Source organism: Hemicordylus capensis, chromosome 1 (assembly GCF_027244095.1).
Source record: "Hemicordylus capensis ecotype Gifberg chromosome 1, rHemCap1.1.pri, whole genome shotgun sequence".
NCBI lineage: Eukaryota > Metazoa > Chordata > Lepidosauria > Squamata > Cordylidae > Hemicordylus > Hemicordylus capensis.
Genome location: NC_069657.1, coordinates 68,952,262 through 68,973,683, shown reverse-complemented (window position 1 = coordinate 68,973,683; position 21,422 = coordinate 68,952,262). Strand labels below are relative to the sequence as shown.

At 41.1% G+C, this 21,422-nt stretch overlaps 1 protein-coding gene across 1 annotated transcript in view; it reads right to left on the bottom strand.

Annotated features, from left to right (window-relative positions):
- Positions 1-341: 341 nt before the first annotated feature.
- The window catches only part of EIF2AK4 (eukaryotic translation initiation factor 2 alpha kinase 4), a 72,787-nt gene continuing 51,706 nt past the window's right edge, over positions 342-21,422 (bottom strand). Inside the window, exons 22-39 of the mRNA XM_053282850.1 lie at positions 20,663-20,738; positions 19,827-19,948; positions 18,711-18,760; positions 17,822-17,990; positions 15,685-15,801; positions 12,088-12,153; positions 10,986-11,156; positions 9,297-9,431; positions 9,101-9,208; positions 8,223-8,351; positions 6,155-6,241; positions 5,393-5,505; positions 4,943-5,001; positions 4,541-4,638; positions 3,982-4,050; positions 2,239-2,283; positions 1,624-1,742; positions 342-635 (exon numbers count right to left, since the gene is read on the bottom strand). Of these exons, the coding sequence (XP_053138825.1) occupies positions 581-635; positions 1,624-1,742; positions 2,239-2,283; positions 3,982-4,050; positions 4,541-4,638; positions 4,943-5,001; positions 5,393-5,505; positions 6,155-6,241; positions 8,223-8,351; positions 9,101-9,208; positions 9,297-9,431; positions 10,986-11,156; positions 12,088-12,153; positions 15,685-15,801; positions 17,822-17,990; positions 18,711-18,760; positions 19,827-19,948; positions 20,663-20,738 (1,788 nt within the window). The 3' untranslated portion in view covers positions 342-580. The remainder of the gene's footprint in view (positions 636-1,623; positions 1,743-2,238; positions 2,284-3,981; positions 4,051-4,540; positions 4,639-4,942; positions 5,002-5,392; positions 5,506-6,154; positions 6,242-8,222; positions 8,352-9,100; positions 9,209-9,296; positions 9,432-10,985; positions 11,157-12,087; positions 12,154-15,684; positions 15,802-17,821; positions 17,991-18,710; positions 18,761-19,826; positions 19,949-20,662; positions 20,739-21,422) is intronic.

Below are 21,422 nucleotides of genomic sequence, written 5' to 3'. Positions count from 1 at the left end.
TTTTAAAAGATTGAAATTCCCAGACTTAGTGGAAATAGGGAGAGAAGTGGACTTGCATGTACTGGGACTCCAGCTTGTTGCCTCCACTTCTAGGGAATATAGTTCTAGACCTACAGTGGGGGAGTTTCCACCTCCATCATCTGTTGCCACCACTAGAAACTTCAGCAATAGTCTCCCTATGCGATACTCCTGCTGTTTCATACAAGGAGCAGAGAGAGAGGCAGACACCATACTTCTGTGAAATTCAATAGATTTCAACTTCAATGGAAGCAGAGTCTCTCAACTTCAAGCACTTCCTTCCCCTTGTTCTGTGTAAATAGTAAGCTACAAGCTACACAACATCACCAAAAACAGGACTTTATTTTTAAAAAAATTCTGTACAATACATTCTGGGGAAATTTACAGCTTTAGAGAATATATATAGACTGAGTCAAGCACCTGAACTAAAGGCAGTAATTGTCCTAGTTCTGCTCTCAGCTCCAGAACTCAAGGAAGTGCAAATGTTTCTTCACAGCAATATAATGAAGTATGTATTTGGTTCCAGATGGTGCTCTACCTTAATCCCATTAAACATCCATGACTAAAATATAATTTTGTAGTAGTCATCTCTGTAACTGTAGATAAGTATGGGCACTCTGGAGAAAAGAAAGAGGCAAAATTAGAAGCGTTTCTAGTCACTTAGCAAGTTCCATAACAAGGGCATCAATCAGCTCTAACAAGCCAAAACAGACTCCATTCACAGTGGCAATGCAGTCTTTTCATAAGCTGATCCGAGTCAACAGTGGTAGGTGAACTGTGTCCACGTGCAGCACTTTAGTGTTTCTCATAAGTGAATGGTTGCCATGTACTCAGACAAAAGCAGAGAAGTGTGCTCTAGAACAGGGATTCTCAATGTTGGGTCCCCAGATGTTATTGGACTTCAACTCCCCTAATCCCCAACTAAAGGCCACTAGGGCTGGGGATTATGGGATCTGAAGTCCAATAATAGCTGGAGACCCAATGTTGAGAATCTCTGCTCTAGAACATCACTGGGGTAGGACCTAGTCACTATTCTGGTGACTGAAGTATCTGGCTTGAGGTTCAGGTTGTGCCACCTTCTAAGTGTAGCCCAGATTGCAACCTATTACATATTGAAAGGCCCCTCCTGGGTACACTTCTGTGCCCAGGGGTGTGTTGCGTGGTCACACAAGAGGGAGCTTTCTCAGTGGCTAATCTGCTCTGTAGAATTCCCTGCCTTGGGAAATCCAACTGTCCGCCCTTGTTGGGGATGTTTTGACAGCTGGAAAACCTCACCTTTTCATCTGGATTTCCTTGAAGTTGTGTCTTTTTACAGTGTAACTGTTTGCTTGTTTTTCAATTCACCCTGTAGCCTGCCATGAGTTTTTGAAAGAAAGGCAGGATATACTATTTTATATAAATAAATTCATCTCCACAAAATTAAGCAGCCCTTGAACTGAAGCAGCCTCTTGGTGCCTAACCCTCCAACTTCCACTTCATATTTGCTGATTATATTCATTCCTTAGTGTCTGCTTTTCTGAAGTTTATCAAACTTCTTGTTAGGTTCAATTAACTTGAGAAAAATCATGTTTTGCTACATCTCCTAATGCACTGAAGTACTCTTACCTTTTTTCAATTTTGATATTGTAGATTTCATCACAAACTGATTTCAAATATCTTTGCTTTGGCAGTCGCGACATCAGTTGTTTCACAGTCGTATAAAATGCTTGCTCGTCTGCATCACACTGAAGGAAAAGCAAGCAGATATGGCTTCTGTGTGATAAAATCCAAGCTAGCATTCAATATCAAACTTCTCAAGCACTGCCTAGGAATGTGTACAATCTAGGCCTGTCGCAACAGATCTTGGGGAAAGACAGACAGGTAGAGGGAGCAGCATTCTTAGTTGTCACATGCAACAGCAATAAGATGCTCACCCCTTCCTATGCACTGCACTTTGATTAAAAAGTTTATTTGAACTTTAAAGTAGCATTTGCAAGTGCACAGAGTGCTTGGATTAATCACACCCCACATGATTAAGGAAGGGTCCTCTGGCATATTGTTGGAGTGGGGGAGGATAGGTGCACTCACAGCCTTAAATTATGTGGAAGAATCGGTCAGGGGTTGGGCAAAGAATTGGCCCTTGGTGTCTCAGGCATGTGGGATTTCCACATTTGAGTTCTTTATACTAAAAGCGGTATTAACGTTTGGGTTTTGTTATAGTCTAAATCAAATCAATTTTACCTCCAGTGATAATAAATGTATGATGGTTTCTTTTGGCAGATCTACCTGCAAAAACAAAACAAGCACAAAATTAAGTCATGGATTCTTAAACCCGAGGTATGCTTGTTAAACATATTTTATTCGTGGTTAAAGTTAAGATCAAACACTAGGTAGTCTGAAACGGGGGTTCTCGAAACCTTTTAATATCCATCCTTTATCTAAACCTTGCATACTCTCCGCCTCTGGTTTTCTCTGTATGCATGGAGTTACAAGAAAGAGTGGCTTACATACAGGGTGTGGAAGAGTGGGGTGCATGTGCTGGTTCTGAGGTCGGAAAGCCTGCTGACAGTGCTAGCAAACATGCAGAGCCCTCTATGGCTCCTACAGGTTGCATCACTGCTGTAGCAATGCTGCTCCCCTTGGGAATAATGGGAGCAATATTGCTACAGTGGTGACTCAATCCTGTGACAGATGGTGAAAGAACTTATTTCAGTTTTGCTGGGGAGGCTCCAGGGTGGGACTTAAGATCATGGTACAGATTTAGCTCTTAATAGAGCAAGGTGCTTCCAATAGCTTTCTATTACAGATCACCTGATGGGGGAGAGAGAGTAAGAAGTGCACTGAAGTATATTGGAGGCGCTCAACATTCCCATGGTGTTGGAATAGCAAAGCTATTCTTAGTGCAGTCTCTTGAATGTGCTTGTGCTGTATTGGTTAGACTAGAGAAGAGCACTTGGCCTCGGATGTCTAGATATGCCCTTGGCCATTAACTTGCATGCCTGCAGACATTAACTGATAGTCTAATGTCTCCTGCCTCTCCCTGTGCTTGACAGAAATAGTGTACAGATGTCCCAATATGATTCCTGACCCAGTTGCTACATGCAAAGCACCACATTAAGAAAGCTTGCAACTGCCATGCAGACCTGACCTTGAGGGTACATCTGGGGCGAACAACTAGTTTGACAAGCCTAGTAAGTACTGAATTGATGGGCCATACACCCTGACCCACCCTCTTTACTTCCCTACTTCCCCCAGCTCTCATCACAACCACCAGGCATAAACATAAGGTAAAGGGGAAAGGGACAATACTCCTGCTATTGTTGCCTCTATAAATGCAGAGCAGTAGCAGTACAACTTCATAGCAGAATTCATGCTGTCTCAGCTCCGTAAATCAAACTGGAAAGGGAGAGGAGAAGTGACATTTTGTTTCCAGGCTAACAGAAAAGCATTAGAAGACTCTTGCCAAACCACCCATATTTCCTCCTCTTCTCCTTTTCCTTTTGAATGCTTACTAATCCAGCAGGCATTTACTCGGTGGTAAAGATAAGCGGCCACTGCGGTCCCTCCATTGTCATAATAGTGGTAGTTGGAGCAGTGCCAGGAGTACCACCAGCACCTTCAATACTATCCTTGCACCAGCTGGCAACCTTCTGAAGGCCAGATTCCATAGGCTGGTTAAACTTTAGGGGGACCCAAATGAGTTTCAAGTTTACAGTTTCAGATGATGTATGAAAACAGTTAGTGGGTTCTGACAATTAACAAGGATTCAGCAAATGTAAAACATTCTGTGGAGTGATGCTGCCAACAGAAAACACTCCTTCCTGGGCAATACGTTCCACACAAGAGTTAGGATAAGTGGTTTTCAGCTACAAGTCATGTTTCTGAACCAATTACATTGTGGCAACTGCCTTGTTGAAGAGACAAACGCCAACTCTAGCAGCTCAATGAAGAAGAGTCCCATTTGACCAGAGCAAAGCGACTTACTGCTAAAATTTCAACCTCACTGGTCTTCTGTTGCAGGGTAGTAATGCAGGTCTGGAGTCTGGATTGTACCTGGAAATTAAATTTGGATTCAAAAAGAAAGAAAATGGCATGAGCACACACCCCACCCCACTCTCCCTTTTAAATTAAACAACAAGAACAATCATATTCAAACTCTATACTCTCAAGTCAAACTCTTTGCAAGTTGTTTCGTGTCACAACATTCAGAAGTTACTTGGTGGGGAAAACAACACTCACATGAATATCAACTGTGATGACTCAACAGAGAGGCATTTCATGGCATGTATATTGCAAAGGGAGGCAGGCAGCTCTGCTGAGATGGAAATATTGAAAAAGACCCACCCACCTGCACTAAATAATTCAAGAACTGTGGGTCTCACCTTTCTCCAACAGATGGGAATACGACGAATATCGATATACTGCTTTTCAACAAAAGTTCCCAAAGCAGGGAACTGTTCTGGGTGAGAGTTTGCTGCCTGCTTGCACAAACACTCCCCCCTCCCACACACAAATATTGGGAGAAGAGCTAAATCCTCAATACCTGAATTTCACAACGCCGTCGAGCACTTGCAGATAACTTCTCTGGTGCAACAATACTGATATTTGGAATTACTGCAGTTCCGTGTGGTTCAAAGATACCTAAAAAGGGTACAAAAGTTTGACTAGAAACTTTCCTTACTCCCACACAAAAAATATTCTCTCTCTTCAAGTTCATAGTGCGCCATGCCCTTAAAAGTGTTTTGGGTGCCAAGCTGCACAAAATAATTGCAGGTTTCTTGCAAAGTTAAATTTAAACTTTGGAAACAACGTTTCACCAGAATTGGGTTTTTCTTACTAAATGGAAGACTGATCGAGTTTGCTATTCAGCTTAATATGTGGTGTCTGCTGCTCCACTGGGTTGTGTGGACTAATGTAAAACTTAAACACTCTAGTAATTACATACCTGAAGAACTAGATAATGATCCCTTTAGATTTTGTACTGGTAGATTATCAGAAGTTTCTCTAAAAAAGAAAGCAAATGAATTGCTCAGATAGCTCAAGAATTGCACTCTGTTCTTTAATAGTGGGCGAAAATCACTCCTCTCCTGTTTTGTGTGTGCACAATTTCAGGGCACGCAACATTAGTTTGGATATCAACCACTATGTGAAGATGAGAACAGTTAAGCCAAAGCGTGTGGCTCCAACTTGCATAAGTAAAAATGGACATAACTGAAGATATTTGAAGCAGAAGTCAAACAATCATGTGGCACATTGTTCATAAAGCTTTAAGAAGAACTAGAAATCCTTCACCTAAGTTGCCAATTCGAAGAAGGTTTCTTTTTAAATTGCTTCCCAACAAAATGCCATTACTGTTGCATTCCATCTTCTCCATCACCCCAGTGATTGGGTATACCTGCAACTTCTGTCGTCACAGACTTTGGTCCTTAGTTTCTGGGCCATATGATCTACTAGATCATACTCCAAAATCCTTTTCTCTGTCTGCCTTTCCTTCTCAAATGATTTCACCTAAAAAAATACAAAATTAAATGTTTGAATGATCTTTATACTGCTAGATCTTAAAAGGACTAATTACAGTTGGAGAAAAATGAAGGGTTGGGTACTGGTACAAAAGACAGATACAAATTAGAACAGATGAATCACTTTTTAAAGATAACTACCAGATGCAGTGAGATCATCATTAATTAGGTGAACAAGAAGCTCAGTTCTGAATTTCTGAGAACAAAATAATTTATCCCATATTGTGTAGGGCCTTTCAAAATGTGATCAAAGTCTGTTCCTGCTGCATTCACATGATACTCCATCAAACCCTTTCCCCAACAATAGTGTCACTTCTCTGCGTGGAATGGATGGGCAGAAGAGGGGGGGTTGCCTTGCTGCTGAAGATCTCCTGGCCCCCAGGAGTGCCTGGGGTCGGGCACAAGAGGCTGCAACAGGTGGTGGGGGGTGGGGGAGCTCCATTGTATAAGCAGAGCTTTGCATGCATATCTTGGGTCCAAATCTGCAGGTTCAGAAAATAGTTTTTTAAAACTATTTTAAGAAAACTATTAAAGTAATTTTTGGGGGGAAAGCTGTACAGCTTTAAAAGCGATTGGGCAAACAAAGCAGAGCATAGAAGAGAAAAGGGAGCATGGAATGGTGTAAGCCAAACATTTACCTTTACATGGTTTCCTTCTTTATCGGATATGAGGGCTGCATAAGTGATCCCAGAACATCTGCAATATTCCTGTAATTCTTCCTGAGACTAAAACAAGTATGAGTTACAAAAAACAAAAATGAAATACAAAGGTTAATATCTATATCACAGAAGGTGCTCATATATCAAAAGAGAGACTGGAAAGACACACAGAAAGGCAGAATGGTGCAGTGATTAAGAGTCTAGATTTGGAATGGGGAGAGATGGATTCCAATCCCCACTCACCCACAAACCATACATGGGCACAATCTCTCCGCCTCCTATCTCACAGGATTGTTCTGAAGATAAGGGGAGGGGTGTGTGACATACACGTAATAAATACAATTTTAATGTACCTGCTAATGTATTCTTCATTATTCTTCATTTTAATGTACCTGCTAATGCATTCTTCATCCCATTGTGACAGTAAGAGTTTTAATTTCCACTGGAAATTCAAGTGGCAAGGTGGGAGACAGAGGACTGGCTAGTGGGGCAAATGTGTGGAAGAGATTGTTTTGAATGGCTCTTCAAGGCCCCACATCCTCACACTGAAATGGTTCAAATACCATCAGTGCAATTACATCTCACTACTTTCATAATGTAAACTTAGGTAAGGGTAGTTTCCTCAATGGAAACACATTAAGGCCTTGTTTGCAGCCCTGTTTAGGTGTTCAGTCAAATGCCTGTTGAACACGCTTACAGGGCTTGAATTGGGTCAGAAGTTCCACCCCCTGCCTGTCACTCACCCTCCCAGCCCTGCTCTTCACGCTTTCTGCAGCGTTCGTCTGAACAGGGAAACACTAAGCACGACTGCATGCCTCCATTATCAGGAGACTGGGATGCAGGACTTCCAACCTGATTCAAGTCCTGTAAGCATGTTCAGAGGGTGTTCTACTGAATGTCTGAACAGGGCTATTATGTTTCCATCGACCAGGGTAACCGGAAGGAGGAGGAGGGCACTACTGAAGAAGCAAAAGAGGAGACGTGACCCTCAGAAGCCTCACAAGTGTATTTTTATTTGATCTGATGCATTTTAGAAAAGTCCTTTTTCAAAGGCACTTTCCGGGCTTGGTCAACAACATTATGGAAAGAAGCTAAAACCACACATTGCAATTCTGCTGCATACTTTGCAAGTCTACTGCTAAGATAGCAGCAAAGTTGTGAAGAATGGTTTTAGTCCTCTTTCTACAATATCATTGACCAAATCCTGGAAAAAAGGATTTTTCTGAAAAACATCAGGCCAAATAAATATACCTGTGAGGGGGGTCACCTCTCCTTTTTTGTTCCATTGACCAGGACCCTTTGACTCAACCTAGTCATCAGTCTCCAGAATGAAGCCATTGTTTCTTTTTCTCCATGCACCATAGAATGACAGGGTAAGAGGTTTCCAAAAGGTGAGTAGAGGTTCTACAACTGTCTTAGGCACCTTATTTGCCCACTAACCTGCTCTCCACAACTCTATAGTTTTCAACAGCAGACTAACTGGTGGGTTGTTTGGCACTTTCTTTTTTACTCCTTTCTTGGATGGCCTTTACTTGAACAGAAGGGAGGTGGCGGGTGGGGGGACATGCTCCGGCCGCCACTGGTGTATCTCCACTGAAAACAATGGAAACATACCAGCATGGAAGAAGCCTGTGGTCAGACACGACCCTCAGACAGAGGCGCTCTTACCCCTGGACCTCAGGACCAATGTCCAGGGCCTCCACACCCCCTGGCGTCCCCCAGATCCTCTTTAGTCTGTCCTGGGTGGTGTGGTTTGTGCTGTCAAAAACCTACGTGTTAAAAATGATGCTTAACTTGCAGCAAGGAGGGCCTCCAAAGGCCTTTAGGTCCAGGCTCCAAAATTACCTAGGTGCACCTCTGCCCTCAGCATTTTGTCTGCTGAGGTAGAAAATACAAAGTTTCTCCCTGTTCTGTAAAAAAGTAATAAATAATCAACAATTGCCTAAAGGCAGACTTAGCCTTTGTTGAGGCTCTTATTCTGGGGTTCCTGGAAGGAGAAAGTCATGAGCTGATCTTAGGCCTGATATATAACTGAAAGATGTCTTACCTGGGACCAGTCATACATGATTTCAGCAGCAATTCCTGCAGCCCAGAGCTTCTGAACAATATTGATGGCTCTTGTCATCGACGTCTGGCCAATGCTAACAACTAACAGGTCACAAGAACTCACTGTAATCTGGAAGAAAAGAAAGGGGAGCATGTGGAAAAGTTGGAGCCACCAATATTTGTAGCATTATTTAAATTCGGAATGCCAATGGATCTTGCTCTGGTAGAGTTAAGGCACTTTTGGCTGCTAAATATTGATAATATCATTGGTTAAATAATGGATATTTTTTATTTGTGCTGAATCAGATGTGTGTAGAAGATCAGAGTTTTTTCAGCAAGGAAGAAACTCCAAACAAGAATTTTGGAGGGAGACCTGCTTGAAACAAAAGCAAAGAGGTCATTTTTTCCTGAATCATGCTTTATAGATATTTGATACAGTTTGAAAAAGCCATAAATATTGCATTCCCCCCACCATTTGTATGACTCTTATTTATTAGAGTGATGAATATAATAAGTGAAACAAGAGGCAGGAACTAGACTATGTTAGTCATGACTAAGTCACATTTTAATTAATGGGACTTAAATTAGTCATGCCTCACTGCTTCCAACAACAGTTAGTCAAGACTAATTAGTCCAAAGTCTGAATTTTGTCATTAAGATTAGAATGCAAAGCAAATGAATCCACAGCAGTATCTGCTTTCCAGAACCCAAACACAGTAAACAGAAGAAGAAAAAGGAAGGACATTAAGAAAGAGACACAGAAGAGGAAGGAGAAGCCCCATCTTTATATGGAATATTTAATGTCAGAGAGTTCTTCAAGGAAATCTTTGTTCTTTATTGACACGGCTTGAAAAGTGGAAAGCAGAAACACAAACGTACAGGCTCTTCCATATTCAAAACTGCAGAACTTATTTTGTCTATAGCTATGCTGACTCCAACTGCTGAAGGAATTGGACCAACTGCTTGCGGGCCTCTGAATTGTGGAATCTGTGAAGACAATAAGCATAATTACACTAGAAAATGATTAACAATCACATCCTTTTAATTTTATTAAGAGTATATTAAAAACAATTACCAGGTGGTCATATCTACCCCCAGCAGCAAGAATTTCAGGCACGATTCTTTGTCTGCGTTTAACGTATGCAATAAACTGAAATATAATTCCATTATGTTGCTGTATTTTATAAACCAGTCCCAGGTTTATGGATACCTGTAAGACAAGATGCTTAGCTCAATAGAAATAATCAGCACAAAAACACGTACATATAAGCAGTAAGACAAATGTCCAGAAGAACGTATCCAACAAAACAGCCACTCAAACAACAATTAAATTAAGGCAAACTGCAATATTCAAGTGTTCACTGTGCGTCCCATCAATGTTTATAAAGTTTATGATAATTAAAATAAAGCTTATTTTAATATTACATTTTTAAAATGTAGTAATCTTTAGGAGATGCAGATACTTTAAACATGGCTGGCAACAAATCAGGACAAAAGGCCACAATGCAAAGCAGAATTAAATAAGCTTAAACCAACAGAAGTCAGTAGATTTAAGACCATAAAGTATTACAATTTTAGAATCTCATGACTTGATGACTTTAAAAAGGTGGTGTTTTCAAATTGTGTGGTACTAAAATTCCCAAGTCCAGGAAAAAGTGATTGACTATCCTACAAATGTGAGAGACAGACACACACGAAATGGCAGAATTCATTCTTGGCTCATGCACAGAAATGGGCAGATAAATGGGGAAAAGTTCAAAGAGGGAATCAAAAGGATTCATTATGTGCTTTAAAGGTTAGACACTAGGTGGCAGCTTTTGGGGGAACCAATATATCAATATTTAACTGTTTCAAGCAACAGCTGATGTGACAATTTATGGTCATCAGGCAGCCTCCTTTCCCTGAAAGTAACAGCAATAACACCTAAGAACAGAGTATCTATCACCTCTTGACTGGCTTTTTACCAACCAGGGCACACAAGGTCCATGGCCACCTGCCTATCCCAAGCTCATCTTCTGCACTGGGTGTACAGTAATGGTTGAAACTGACCCAGGGCCAGTTCAAACAATAATCTGAGAACATGCCCTTCCTGATGTCTTCTGCGGATGTCCTCCCTTCAAATTCCTTTATCATATGGAACAGCTGGTTCATCTGTACTGCCGCGCTTCACAACCCAAACGCAAGCTTAAACTAGTATTTGGGTTGCATGTACAGTAGCAATTCGGACAAACTGTTTCCCACCCCCACAATAAAGGAATGTGCCACAAGGATGTCAAGATTTTAATTGTGTGGGCGGAAAAAGGATAATCTGAACCGGCCCCCCAAACAAGCTGATCAAGTCTAAGCTTCAGCAGCTTGTATCTTTGTTCTGTGCAGTAAAAACTGCAACCCTCAAGCGCCCAATATTACGTATTGCAAAGTTGTAGATGTTGCACATTTAACACCACTAGCTACAGCTCATGCCTTTTGTTACAGGTGGGCTTACTACTGAGACATCCATTTCTTCAGAAAAACATAACTGACAGGGTTCAGACCACAACATGTGGGGAGGGAGGGATTAACTCTTTCTCCTGGAGCCATTTTCCAGGGTCGGGCCTCTGAGGCTGTTTTTTTTTTAAAATATGGCATTTCCAGTTGTAAGCATGCTTCTTAACAATGCAATGAGGTGAATGTCTACTTGACCCTTAGAAAAGTGGTCTCAGTCATTTACAGTACTAAACTATTGGTATATAACCCATTCCATTTGACTTAAATTCTTACAAACCTGAAATTTTATACCAAGTTGCTTTAATAAACCCACTGTTTCCTCTAGCTCTTTCATGCCAAGCTTCACTAGTGGGGTGACCCCTGTTTTTTGCTTTAACAGGGGGTTTAACAATGCAGTTAGGTCTTGCAGTTCCCCCTTTTGCTCAATAAATCTGTAGAGCCGAGCAACCTGTAAAATAAAACACAGGAATAAATACAAGGCCTAAGTATGTAGGACCACACGTTGAAGGACTGAACTAAACTGCTACTAAACAGCTGCAAGGCCGGGATAAAGTTTGTTTTACTTATTCATAGCTTGTCTTTTACAGCAGAAAAACTCTTGACAACTAGTAAAAGAAACATAATACACAAATGGGTCAAAGGAGGCCAGTGGAATAGGCCCCTCTGATGCAAAGTGGCTGGCTGCTAAGGGAGTGAGGTCCAGGTAGGCCTTGCTTTCCCCACCCACCCCACCCCACTTCTCTTTCTGCTGAGGGAGATGTTCAATTCTGATTAATAATCCAGGAGTGAAGAGAAGATCAGCTTCTGAAGAGGGCATCGAAAGATGAGACAAAAGATGCTCAACCACTTTTCAATACACAGGCACACATATGTTTCACAACTGCAAAACAAACATTTGAAAGTGCCTGTTTGAAGATTTCTAGCTGTCCTTTTTTATCACAGCTTAGGTGAGTTCAGTAAAAAAGGACAAATGAATACTTGGCAGACACTTGACACATTCCTTTATAAAAAAAAAAAAGAGACCAGTGGAAAAATAACAGTGTGTGATGGTGTTGGAGAGGTTCTCAAGGTCAAACTCTCTTGTATGTATGAACGGTTATGCTTACAATGTAAATACTTTATTTCCCTGTAAGACCTGGTCTTGATTTTATCAAGTGCTCTGCATGAAATAATCTATTCCATGCAAGCAAGCAGCTGTTAACTCCAGCAGTAGTCAGCCAGTAGGGTAATCAATGGGGAAAGCAAGGGAAGGAAGCACAAGGAAGGGTCATGTTTCAAGAGAGAATACTTGCCTAGTCTTGAACTCATGTGGTGCTGTCTATGAAAGCAATACCAATTTAATACATAAAAGGACAATAAGGTAGTTTCAAAATACTTACGTTGTTTGGCAACACAGAAATGTTGCAGAACTTGGCTTCCACTTCTCTTCTGGTTAGCTTTTCCGTCTGCAACAAAGTACATTAGAGATTCTTGTAGTCCCAGTTTAAAAACAAATTAAGATTCTGAGGGTTTTACTATGTGAAATTTATGGTTCCTTTTATTATTCATTTATTTATTTATTTGCTTAATACACCGCCCTTCCAAAGCTGGCTCAGGGCAGTTTACATTAAAATCAAAAATACACAATTAAAATAAAAAACCAATTAAAAGCAGATTAAAATTAAAACTAGTTAACATTAAAACTAGATATTGTTAAAAGCCAGGCTAAAAAGATGGGTCTTTAAGGCTCTCCTGAAGGCCTCCAAGGAAGACAGTCGTCTTATATCCTCGGTGAGTGTGATCCACAACCCAGAGGTGACAACTGAGAAGGCCCGATTCCAGGTTGCCACCAGATGAACAGGTGGCACCCGAAGACGGACCTCTCCTGATGATCTTAATGAGTGGTGGGGATCTTGTAGAGAAAGGCGTTCCCTCAGGTAACCCAGACCTAAGCCATTCAGGGCTTTAAAGGGAATAACCAGCACTTTGTACGTTGCCCAGAAACATATTGGCAACCAATGCAACTGTTTGAGAACAGGCATAATGTGGTCTCTCCAGGATACCCCAGAGACCAATCTGGCTGCCGCATTTTGAACTAACTAAAGTTTCTGAACTACATTGAACTACATTCATTCCGCATTTATATACCACCCCGTATATGATCTCTGGACAGTTTAACAAATTAAAAGCATAAATAATGCTCAAAACATTAAATCATGTAAAACAACTTAAAATAACTATCAATACAACTTTAAAAACATTATGGCCTAAAAACTTGATAAAATAGGTGCATTTTCAGATGTTGCTTAAACATAACCAGAGATGGAGAGGTTCTGATTTTTTTGGGAGCATGTTCCAGAGTCCCAGGGCAACCCTGAAGGTTCAGTTTTGGGTTGCCACCAAATGAGCCAGTGCCTTTGCCTCTCAGTCCCTTTGAATACATTTTGAAAATCCCTCCTTTTGTGTTCCCTCCTCCCTCCACCCAGCCAATGGGGGCACAGTTGGCCATGACAACACCTGATTTGGATGATAACAAGCCAACCAAGAAGCAAAGAGATTGCAAGCCAATTGGAAGCCAGTGCCAGAAAATCAATCAGCAAGGGAAAAACAGGCCTCCAAAATGGCACTTTAAATGTCAGAACATTTTGATCAGAACAGGGTTGTTTTGTTCCAAGCTTGAAACAGGCCCTTCATTTAGAGGGCATTTTGTTTCAAGCTAGAAATTGCCTGTTTCTAGTTGAAACATTTTGTACATCTCTAAATGCAGAACCTCAGGGAAGGTTTGGATAAATGTGGGGTCTAGTATAAGCAATACGCCAGTGATATCTAACTATACATTTCTTGCCCTGTGAGCCCTGGCAGGTCTCTGTCTGCCCTGGAGGAATGTTTTAAATCACATCACAATCTGGAGGGAAAGACTAACATGTTGATGTTTGGCTGCTTGGCCAGTAAGAATGCCTTCACCTTCCTTGGGCCCCCAAATGTTTTAATGGGTTGATAATGAGACTGTGCATTAAGTAAAGAACATGGGTGTTATCTCTGTGCTCTTCTCATGAAATCAGAATGAGATGAGGAATGGCTGTTGCTGTTTTCAGCAGCACAAATAAGGGGGGCAAGGGTGAGACCATGTCGCAGTTCAGATCTCACACCAATTACATGAAGATGCCCCTTCCTGCCCCCTTGCCACAGCTTGCTAGCAAACACAATAAAAGGGTGGTTTCCAATTCTGGGTTGCAAGCAAACTAAGTTTTGCAGAAACCACCATTTGCCCAATTTGGATGGAATGGCAACAGGGCTGGCCTGCCAATGGGTTGCAGTGAGGTGGCGGATTGGACAGTCCAGCCACCATTGCCATCCCACTGTGCCTCCTTTCGCCCTGCGAGCCTTGCCACCGTTAATCCCTTGCCTTCTGAAAAGGGAGTAAGGAGGAGGGGAAGGAGGTGTTGGGAAGCATGGGAGGGGTGAAAGAGTGAAGGGAAGGGGCTATGTGTTGTGTGGGTGATAGGGATGTGCATGGAACCAGGCGAGGGAGGCTCAAAGGCAGGGTGTGTGTGTGTGTGTTCCGCTTTAAGGGTGGGGGAGGGTGCACCTACCCCTCCCTCCACCCCCGCCCCCGCCACTCTGTGTTTTAAAAGTCCATCGGGGCAGCAGCGTACATCCCTGCCGCCCCATCGCCACCTTTACTGGAACTAGGCGGAAGTATCCAGTGGTTGCATGTGCGCGTCTGTGCCTGCAATGTGCCCGTGCACATGTCCGGCGCTCACAGGCACATCGGATACTTCCGCCTAGTTCCAGTAAAGGTGGCAATGGGGCGGCAGCAAGGTACACTGAGGCCCTGATGGACTTTAAAAACATGGAGTGCCGGGGGGGGGGGGGGGAGGCGGGGGGGGGAGGCGGAGGGAGGGGTAAGTGTACCCTCCCTCACCCTTAAAGCAGAATCCCCCCCTCCTTCAAACCGGCGGACCCGCCTGCCGTTCAACCTGTCCATGTTCAATGTTCATGTTCAACCTGTTCAGTTCCATGCACATCCCTAGTGGGGGATGCGAAGATAAACCTGAGTAGGGGGTGCTGGATGGAGAGGAGGAAAAGCATCTGTGCGGGCAGGGTTATTGGTGGTAGTGGTTTCCTCTATGGTGCACAAAGTGTGTCATGAGTAAGGGGATGGGGAAAGAGACAAGGACTCACTAAGCCACCTAAATTGCTGGTGGGTCTTGAGCTGGGCCCAAATGGCAACCTGCAATGGTCTGCTGCAAAAAGGAAGCACAGGGGCATGTGAGGGGAGGAGGGAATGTATAAGCTTGAGCCTCATTCATACAAGAGTGAACCATAGTTTGGCCTTACATCTAAACTGAGCCAGTCTGTACTCCTCAATCCTGTTCTAATTACACTTTAAAAAAGTATTTGTCTGAGTAGTTTCACATTCAAATGTTCATCCCAAGTAAAGCAATTCTGTGCAAATAGGCAGCATTCACACCAGATACACATCTGACTTTCCATTCTAACTGGTAAAGAGAAACCTTTTTAAATGGTGGCCCTCATATTTACAGTAGTAGGGGAGAGCAACCCTTCCTGTTCATCCCAATGCCTGTTGCTGGTGTGTTCCTTGTGTCTTATTCATTCATTATATGAGCCTATTTGGGCAAGAAACCATCTTATTCCTTTGCAACATAAACCACTTTATGAATATTTTAGCTGAACAAATACATATTCCAAGTAATAAAAGAACTATGCTCATGGCTCCTAATCCAGCAAGTGGATTAGCTGGATTGGGGTAAACCAAACTATGGCTGAATTGCCAAATTGCAGTCAGTTTACTCAATATTCATCTTAAATGTGCAGTCTCTTGCCACTTGAAGCCATGCGCTTTGGTCCTTCTGGTGAACAGTTACTTAACCTTTTCTTTTGGTTACCCCTTTAAACATTCAAAAGAGGCCTGCACTTTGTTTTTCTCTTGCAACCAATCCAGTAGTGTTATAGTTATTGAACAAACAACTTACCACAGCATCATACAGTATGCTGTAAACTTGATTGAGCTTATCTTCAGGTATCCCACAGTGCAGAAGGATTGCTTTCAATAAGGCAGTATGATTCAAGAAGATACTGTAGTTTCTTTCCTTGAAGAATAGTGCAGATGTTATTCCCCATTAGCATTTTTATAATGACTAACTTCAGATTTCAACATCCAACAATTCCATTTTTCTAATCTCTGTCTCCCCCTCATACCATCATTGTACTTGATGTAACAGTACTAAAATTAGTACAACTGTACTAAATAGAGGAGCCATAGTCTAAACTGCTTGCTAACAATCTTAGCTGTGTACAGTTTGAGAGTAAGATTCAAAGACGCGTCAAACAAGTTCTGTTAGCCCAAAAGCACTTTAGACTAGTTCTTCTTGAACAACAGCCTCCCCACACATGGCAAAACTGATTTTGAAGCCAAAGAGAGTTTCACAAACAATTTGTAATATGGCATGGAAGGCAGATTTTCAAAGGGGGAAAAAAGAAAGAAAAGTTCCTACTGCAATAGCACAAACTCCTTGCAAGAGCTGAAGCAGCTCTTTGGATCCCAGCTAGTCATTCAAACTTGCATTATTAACAACATTTTTAAAAAAATGTTGGCAGGATCACTGAGAGAGGTGTTTCACAGCTACCGATCTGGAGTGAAGTAGACCCACATGCTGAATGCTTAAATCATTACATGGGAACACAAGGAGTATGATTCTTCAGAACTAATGCCACTAATGAAGACCACCATGGGTGAAACACATTTGGCGTAGGACATTAAATTGGAAAAGTAACTCCTTGTGCTGTGCCTTACCACAAGAGAACAAGCGACATGCAGAACAGTTCACTCTACATTATGGATCTAGAAGCTTGTTAACTCCGAGTAACTCTGGACTCCCATGGGAATACCCTTTTTGGACTTTTAAATATATATTTCATATGTTTACAGATCTCTTTATATATATTTGATTATTTTTTTTAACCTTGGAGAGTATGTTTTGTTGTCTTGGTATATATTTTACCTGGATTTATCTAGGTTTTATTCAGATCACCTTTATGTCACATCTTACCTACCTTTTATGAAGCAAGAATACAGATTTGTGATTCAACCAAGTTTTAATCCTAATTATAAATGACTTAACACACATAAAGGCATAATGCATATATTTGTGTTTAGGCGGGGCTCTTTGTGTATCTGTATACTTTTCCTGAGACTCTGCAAGGTTTTGCATAGCCAAGGCACTAGCAATATTAACAACATTTTTAAAAACTGTTGGCAGGATCCAGATTAATCACATTATGCACCACATAATAGTCATATACTTAATAAGCACTCTGTGTCATATGGTGGTTATCATGCTCTTGGCACATCATTCTGTACAGTTTCACAGACCAGCCCTTGCAAAAGTACAACCTATTCCACAAACTCTTGCACATCTCCATTTATATGCAATCACGAACTCTTTGCACAAGCTCATGTAGAACAAATAGGGAGTTCCTTGCGCAACATGCATTAAGATGAATCTTCTTCTGCTAGTGGTAGCATAAATGAGCCCCCAAACCACAAGAGGTCCTTCCGAGAGCACTACTGGGGACAGGGCTGGTGCCAGGATATTTTGCGCCCTAGGCAAGGCTAAGTACTTGCACGCCCCCGCCCCCCCCAATTTCAACTTTGATTTTCAAAAACAGATGTTTTGTAGAAAAAATGGAAAGCACAAAACCTGAAACTGCCAAGTCAGACCACTGATCCATCTAGCTAAGTATAGTCTGCACAGATGGGCAGCGGCTTCTCCAAGGGACAATACCATCTTCTTTTGCAGAACTCTCACTTTTCTTGACATCCTTTCCCCCCCTCTGTGTGTTTAATTTCTACTCCTTATTCTGGTTTCTCACACTCTTGACACCTTGACACTCTACGCTCTGCACCCCTCTGAGGTCTGCGCCCTAGGCGGCTGCCTAGTTGGCCTAATGGTAGCACCGGCCCTGACTGGGGATGCCACCTTCTGTCTGCTATTTACACAGTGACCCAATATAACCCTAACACACACACACCACCTCCCCTTTTAAACTAAAATAACTCCTTGCATCTGTTGGAAGGGCAAGTACAGCAGACCTGCAGCATACACCTACCTGCAGCACAGGAAATTCTTGGATTATTTCAGAAATGGCGTAGATTGTTTCTGCAATGGATAAAAAACTGTTGCCAGCAGGAGTGATGATATCCAACGCACATTCTAAGAGCTCTCTTGGGTGGCAGCGATCCAATTTCCGAGGCCTGAAAACCCGCTCAATACAGTATCTAGGAGGAAGAAAGCATCGTCTTCTACTGAGCCAGACACTGAGGTAGAGAGATGGGCCAGTTCAATTGAGACCAGTTGGCAATGGCTCTCCAGGGTCTCTGGGGGCAGGGAATCTCTCTCAGTGGCAACACAAGGGGGGGAGGGGCTAAGCAGCTGTGGCCAACCACATGACACAGAAGAAAAAGAACAGCTGCTAGAACCACAGTTTTTCTCTGTTGTCAATATTCTCAGATACGTTCCAAATTGGGGGGGGGGGGGGCGGCGGCGGCGGGGGGGGGGGACAACCACTCTTCTAAAAGAACATTTGCTATGTTTCTTTGCATATCAGTTCTATGGCACATCTCAGAAGCATACTAAGCAGTCCCTTGAAAGAGATTTTTATTTGGAACATGTTGGGAATATCAATTTTAAAAAGGTTGGATTTTACTGTATTAGTCTATATTATCTAATAAACTCAGCCCGAAGTGGTTCATATTTCTTCTGTGAAGATCTTTTCCAACTCGGCTAGCCAAGATCCTTTTCTAACTGGAGTTTTCAAGGACTGAATCTAGGACTTACTACATTAAAAAGCATGTAATCTGCCACTGAGCTATCCCCCTTCCACTGCCTTACAGATGAGTGTGTGCTTAGTTTTAAATGGACAAAATCTACACATGCTAAAACTATATATTAGATCAATTTTTAAAAAGAATAAAATAAATCTCTGCCAACTTGCTTACCTTTTTATGTTTGTTATATTATTCCTAGCTACAAATCTTGCAAACGGAATCTGAAAATATAAAGATCAAAAGAAGCAAAGTACGTTAGAAAGTAAAATTAAGAAGACAACTGTAATGTCTTTTTTTTTTTTAAACAATGGCATCGCAATGAACATACCATTTCACAAAAGAGAGAAGATGAGGGTTTCTACTATGCGATTAAGCCTCTCATATTTCTAGAAAAGGAATGAAATAGCTTCCATACCTTTTCAAAAGTTCACTTTAACTGCTGATTGACAAATCAAAATATCTAATGCATTTAGATATTTTGCATTTTTTCATGACAGTTTTGCACAGAAAACATGTTTTATACTTTAAAAGTTCATCTATACATTAATAGCCACGTATTCTTATTTAAGCTAATTCATTTCAAGTCTTATTTAAAGTATTCAATTATTGTCATTCTACTGTTAAGCTCTTGAAATTGTTTATTTCAATTGTAGGACTGCTCCCTCCTTTTGTATTAAGTGGCCAGAACATCTACACTCAGTAGAGAATAAAGAGAAAAGGAAAAAGCTTGTCAAAAATCTTCTAATCTACTCTATCTGTCTATTTATCTATCTAACATATTTTATACCACCCAAAACCGGCATCTCTGGGCAGTGTACAATAAAACCAATACAAATTAAACAAAACAAAAAATGGTTAAAACAATAAAATAATTTAAAACCCAGCATTAAAACTAATAAAACTAGTTTTATTTATTAGAAAGGATAACACTTTAAATACTGGTCTCAAAAACTGAGGACAAGAAATAATGAAGTTAGTTTGTTAGGCTTGAGAATAGCTGTTGATTATCCTGTATGTATTTTGGGTGAATCTTCTTCCTTTGACAAAGGCTAGAAACTCTGTCTATGTAAACTTTCTACATATGGGGCAATTGTTAAAAAAGAAGAAGGAGGGAGGTGGAGTGGGGTAGGGTGAAGGTGTTTGCAAAGAAGCAAATCCTATATTAATTCTGAAATTATATGGAAGACTGAACAATATGCCCATCTGAATGTCTAAATCAGCCCTAACCCAACAAAGGAAAGGAAAGGAAACTGGACAGAGATCCTTGAAAATCCCACTAGTACTCACCCTGAGATCATAAGGAAGCATCACCAGCATTCCACTGTGATCCATTAAGTATGAAGCTTCATTGTGTTCGTATAGTTTTCTATTCCTAGGCAATAACAGCGGGGTATGCAACTTGATAGCTCCTATTCAAAATGGTCAAAATGCTATGAATTTCACAGTACAAATGGTGACTTTATCAAAAGGTGATTTCAGAAAAGTTACTTTACATTATATTCTTATTTTTCAAAAGGTAAAATGGTTGTTGTCAGACTCAACCTGGGACAGAAGGTTTCTCCGAGTAATAATTGCAGAGGAGAGAGTGGTCCTTTTAACTTGACATCCAAATAATTATTGTCAATTTTGGTGAGCTTTTTCATTCTTTCATGTCACAGTTCATTGATATGTTTTCCTATACATGTGCCTTGAAATGGCACATACTGTATTCTAGAACAATTCACACAATCATCTATACTCCCCACTCCCTGCTACGACCTTAAAAGAAAAAGTTCTGTGACAAAATTGTCCGCACAGTCAGTTTAATTATTTGACAGCAAACAATCCTTGCTAGATGACCATAAGTCTGCCCAATCATGGTTTGTTACAGGGGAATGAACACACCCATGGCTGCTAAGCTGTGCTTCCTCCAGATTTCCTGTGAAGCAAGGAAATCTTAGGGATATAACCCCATGTTTTTGACTGCTTTTCAAAATGTGAACAATTTATTCAATTATTCAAAATCTTTGTTTGATAGAAGTCTTAGAGTATATCTGCATAAGCTACACCTCCATTTCAGAGGGGAAAGACACACTCCCAATGTACGTCCAAAACAAATTCAGCAACAAAACAAACACACATACCATGTCTTTTAAAGATCCGGCTGATTGTCTCACATACATGTTGTTGAATCTTGGCTGATCGAACTGAAAAACTTCCCTAAGAGCAAGAATTAATATAGAGCATAAGGAACACTTTTTCTACACTATAAAGAAACAGTGAGTGCACAACCATTTACTCAGTTGAGCAACAGCCAAACCATCACAGATATGAACAAATATTACATGGGTCTAAAAGTAGTTTTAGCAGCTCTTTCTTTTCAGTGAATAATTTGCATTACAGCAAGTTTCCACTAAGTTAATGTAAAAACTATAATTATTTACAGCTTAACAGTTATAGGGCTGAATCCAAAGAAAGTTAATCAACTTCTCTTAATTCACTGAAAAGAAGCGATCTATTAAAACTACTTTTAGACCCGTGTGATACTTGTAATATATGTTAACTTGTGTGTAATACTTGTTAACTTATGGAAATTAATGGGACTTAAGTTAGTCATGAGTAGCTTTCTTTGGATACAGCCTACAGCATACTCTGCATTATGGCATTTAGGCTCAGGAATACTGTACTTTCCCCCTCCCCAAGAGACTTCCAGGAACGAAACAAGAGAGTTACCGTAAGGGAACATTCATGGGCACTGTCCTCTAACTTCTGTCTAAATAGATGCACAAATCACTGCACACATGAAGTCAAAGCAAAGCAGTGAGAATTGGGTTGCTGTAACATCCAAAGCCACTCTAAGACATAAACTGGCTTGTTACCATGTTAAATGGGACACCTAACCAT